Source organism: Chrysemys picta, chromosome 4, assembly GCF_011386835.1.
Source record: "Chrysemys picta bellii isolate R12L10 chromosome 4, ASM1138683v2, whole genome shotgun sequence".
NCBI lineage: Eukaryota > Metazoa > Chordata > Testudines > Emydidae > Chrysemys > Chrysemys picta.
The window spans coordinates 5,924,104-5,927,359 of NC_088794.1; the positions used below are offsets into that span (position 1 = coordinate 5,924,104).

Genomic DNA, 3,256 nt, shown 5'->3' on the forward strand with positions numbered 1-3,256 from the left:
ACAGGCCCAACAAGGAAAATAAAGAAATCACTCTAGCGACACCATCAGAGGACCCAACCACATCAGCCACATCATCAAGGGCTCATTCACCTGCACGCCTACTAATGTTATATATGCCATCATGTGCCAGCAACATCCCTCTGCCGTGTACATTGGCCAAACCGGACAGTCTTTACGTAAAAGAAGAACACCTGGAATTGACACCTCCTCATCTATTATTGGGAGTGGACTACATTCACCCTGATTGAATTGGCCTTGTCAGCACTGGTTCTCCACTTGTGAGGTAACTCCCTTCTCTTCATGTGTCAGTATCTAATACCTGCATCTGTAATTTTCACTCCATGCATCTGAAGAAGTGGGTTTTTTTACCCACGAAAGCTTATGCTCAAATAAATGTTAGTCTTTAAGGTGCCACTGGACTCCTTGGTTTTGTGGATACAGACTAACATGGCTATCCCCTGATAAAGTAACTTTTTTTCATCTAAATACCTAAAAGACTGTTTTACTATTGTTTTAAATGCCTAAAATGTGATCCTTTATTCTGGTACTGAGATCTCTTCATATTCATTTCCATTCTGGCCAAAGCCAAGCCATGTGGAGTCCTGCGGAGCCATACCACAATCGTGTCTCCTTTATACAATCACCCACAGCCGCTCACTGTAGCCAGCTGGGGTGAACTGGAATTGTATTTTGGCATCTTTTAGTTTTGATCAGGTGTCACAACCCATCCCAAGCTAAGTATGCCACTTACACAGCACTTTTTAACTGCTAACAATTCAGACTAAGAATAAAGGCATTGCCAGAAACATACAAGTCTGTATCATTCACATGATAAACAGCTCTCATTTGGACTTTCAGCATCAACTGCAATTTTGTTTTCTTATGATTTAATATAATTTGTTTCCAATATTGAAGGCTCCCAGACAGCTACTTCCAAACCAGTTTAAATTTGGCATGCTCAGTTTTTATAATCCTTCAGAAGCAATGCAAGGGAGGCTCAGCTGGTCTTCCCTAGCAAGGCCAATAGAAGCAACAGACTGCTTTGCTAGTGAGTCTGCGGGTATGATCAAGAGGGATAGGACAGAAGGAAAAGCAAGGAAAGAAGGGGAGAAACACTAAAAAGCAGAGGATGAAAACTGCACACCATAAGGCCCTGCACCTAGAGTACAGTTTTTGGTTCCAGATAAACAGGTACGAACATTTGCTTGCATTTACAGTGGAGTTAATCAACTAATATTAACTGGAAACTGATTAACCCAAATTACAACATGTCAAAAACCTCTTGTCTAGATGGGACCATGGCAAGAATATGTCAGAGAACAGACTAAAGCTAAGGGGCCCAGATGAACCAGTGCTGTGACAGTACATACTGGTTTGGTACAGACCCCTTGCTGGCCAACTACAGCTTTGAACTTTCAGTCCCAGGCTTCTGGTGGGGAACTCCTCTCTAACATGCTTCTTCTGCTTGTCACAGTATCTATAACACTCTCTTGCATCTGAAGAAGTGCAGTTCTTACCCACAAAAGCTTATGCTCCCAATACTTCTGTTAGTCTTAAAGGTGCCACAGGACCCTCTGTTGCTTTTTACAGATTCAGACTAACACGGCTACCCCTCTGATACTATAACACACTTATCACTTAACATGAATGCCTGCTGAAAGCCTGGTAGGACTAATGGAAAGAACATTCACTAGATACAGCGGAAGATGCACCCAGCCCTCCTCAGCAGGAAAGAATGTCGCCTCCACCTGAGACAGCGGAAACTGTGATAAAATAATATACTCTATTTCCAAAAAAGAATGGAAAGGGAGAAAGAGCAGCAACAGAATGTACATATTTTTAAAAGAAACATAGGTCTTGTGCCTTTTGCTTCTTTATTGTGAAAAACTAGAGCCTGATGTTTTTATCAAAAAAGGTCTCTTCCTACTTCTTACAGTGTTAGAAATTAGACTCTGTCTAGAATGGAGGTAGTGAGAACTGGGGAGTTGGAGTAAGGCCTGGTCTACACTTAAATGTTTTACTGGCATTGCGTTCTCAGGTTTGTGATTTTTTGTTTGGCCAACAAAACTATACTAGTTAAAGCCATAGCGTAGCTACAGTTATGAGAGTAGATGAGACCACGCTACGGTTTAGGTTATTTGTTTTTGATATTTTCAATATGGCTAAAGGGGCTTAAATTCAGGCTTAAGTGATGACATAAGAAGCAACAAGAGAGTGTGAGATGAGCTAGGAAGAGGGCAAGATTTTTATACACTTTGTTTAAAACCCCTTAGTTTCAGCTAACATACATGAATGTCTAATTGGCATCTTGCATAAATGAAGGCTCCCAGCCCTTTAATTGAGACAACAGAGATCGCCTCCGTCCTGCAGCAAAACCAGCCGTGGCAGCCCAGAGACTGTTACGCGGGAGGGATTTGCCTGCTTAATTCCATACCGCCCTTTATCACCCCTCTGCCCCAGCAGAAAGCAGCAGCCACGGGCCCGAGCCCGGGCACCTCCCTGCAGGGAGGGGGACATGAGCCGGGCCCGGGCTCCCCCAGGACCAGCCCGGCGGGAGGGGGGCCCCTAATAACCCGCTGCTCCTGACCTCTCGTCTCGGGGGCGGTCTCGGCGGGGCCGCTGGGAGCCGGTCTCTGCCCGGCGCACAAGGACTTCAGCATCTGGAACATGGCCAGGGGCGCCACGTTCATCCGCAGCAGGTCCAGCAGCAGCCTGCGGGGAGAGGGCGCGGGGTCAGCAGCTCGGACCGCGCGCGCGGCCCCCCCTCGCCCGCCATCGCCCCCCTCACCTGAACACTTCCGGGTCGAGACCGATCCCCGCCGCCTGCGCCAGCTCGAACAGCTCCGCCTCCTCCGCCGTCGGCAGCTTCCGCCGGGACCGCACCGAGGCCCCCACTTTGCCCAGGGCCGCATCCAGCCCCGAGTCCGCCCCGCCACCGGCCAGGCCCTGGTCGGACATTCCCGGCACTGACCGGAAACGCGCTTACCCACAGCCGGCGCCTGTCTCCTACTGAGCATGCGCGGAAGGCGAGCGCCGGAAACAGCCGCGCGGGGACGAGAAAATGCACACCTCGCTGCCTGTTCAACTGGGCATGCGCGGTTCTGCCTGTGCAGTCCCTGGGGTGTGGCCTCCCAGTAGGGAAGCTCGCCGTTGGTGCGTGGGCCGTGCTTGTCCTGGGTGAGGCGGCCAGTGCCGGGGGGGAGCCGAGCCGCGGGGATGGGGGGGGAGCCGAGCCGCGCCGCGGGGACAGGGGCGG

The 3,256-nt window shown here is 49.7% G+C and overlaps 1 protein-coding gene across 1 annotated transcript; it reads right to left on the reverse strand.

Annotated features, from left to right (window-relative positions):
• Nucleotides 1-1,998: 1,998 nt before the first annotated feature.
• On the reverse strand, nucleotides 1,999-3,015 carry LOC135982863 (mitotic-spindle organizing protein 2-like). The gene is made up of 2 exons (XM_065591243.1): nucleotides 2,789-3,015; nucleotides 1,999-2,712 (listed from the first exon to the last, which is right to left on the reverse strand). Exons 1-2 carry the CDS (start codon nucleotides 2,956-2,958, stop codon nucleotides 2,400-2,402), a joined length of 483 nt encoding a protein of 160 aa, XP_065447315.1. The 5' UTR covers nucleotides 2,959-3,015; the 3' UTR covers nucleotides 1,999-2,399.
• Nucleotides 3,016-3,256: the final 241 nt, after the last annotated feature.

Excerpts from the sequence above, each read along its gene's own strand:
- LOC135982863 (XM_065591243.1), bottom strand. The coding sequence starts at position 2,958 with ATGTCCGACCAGGGCCTGGCCGGTGGCGGGGCGGACTCGGGGCTGGAT. Across the intron at positions 2,713-2,788 it reads CTCGACCCGGAAGTGTTCAG|GCTGCTGCTGGACCTGCTGC; the intron begins GTGAGGGGGGCG and ends CTCTCCCCGCAG.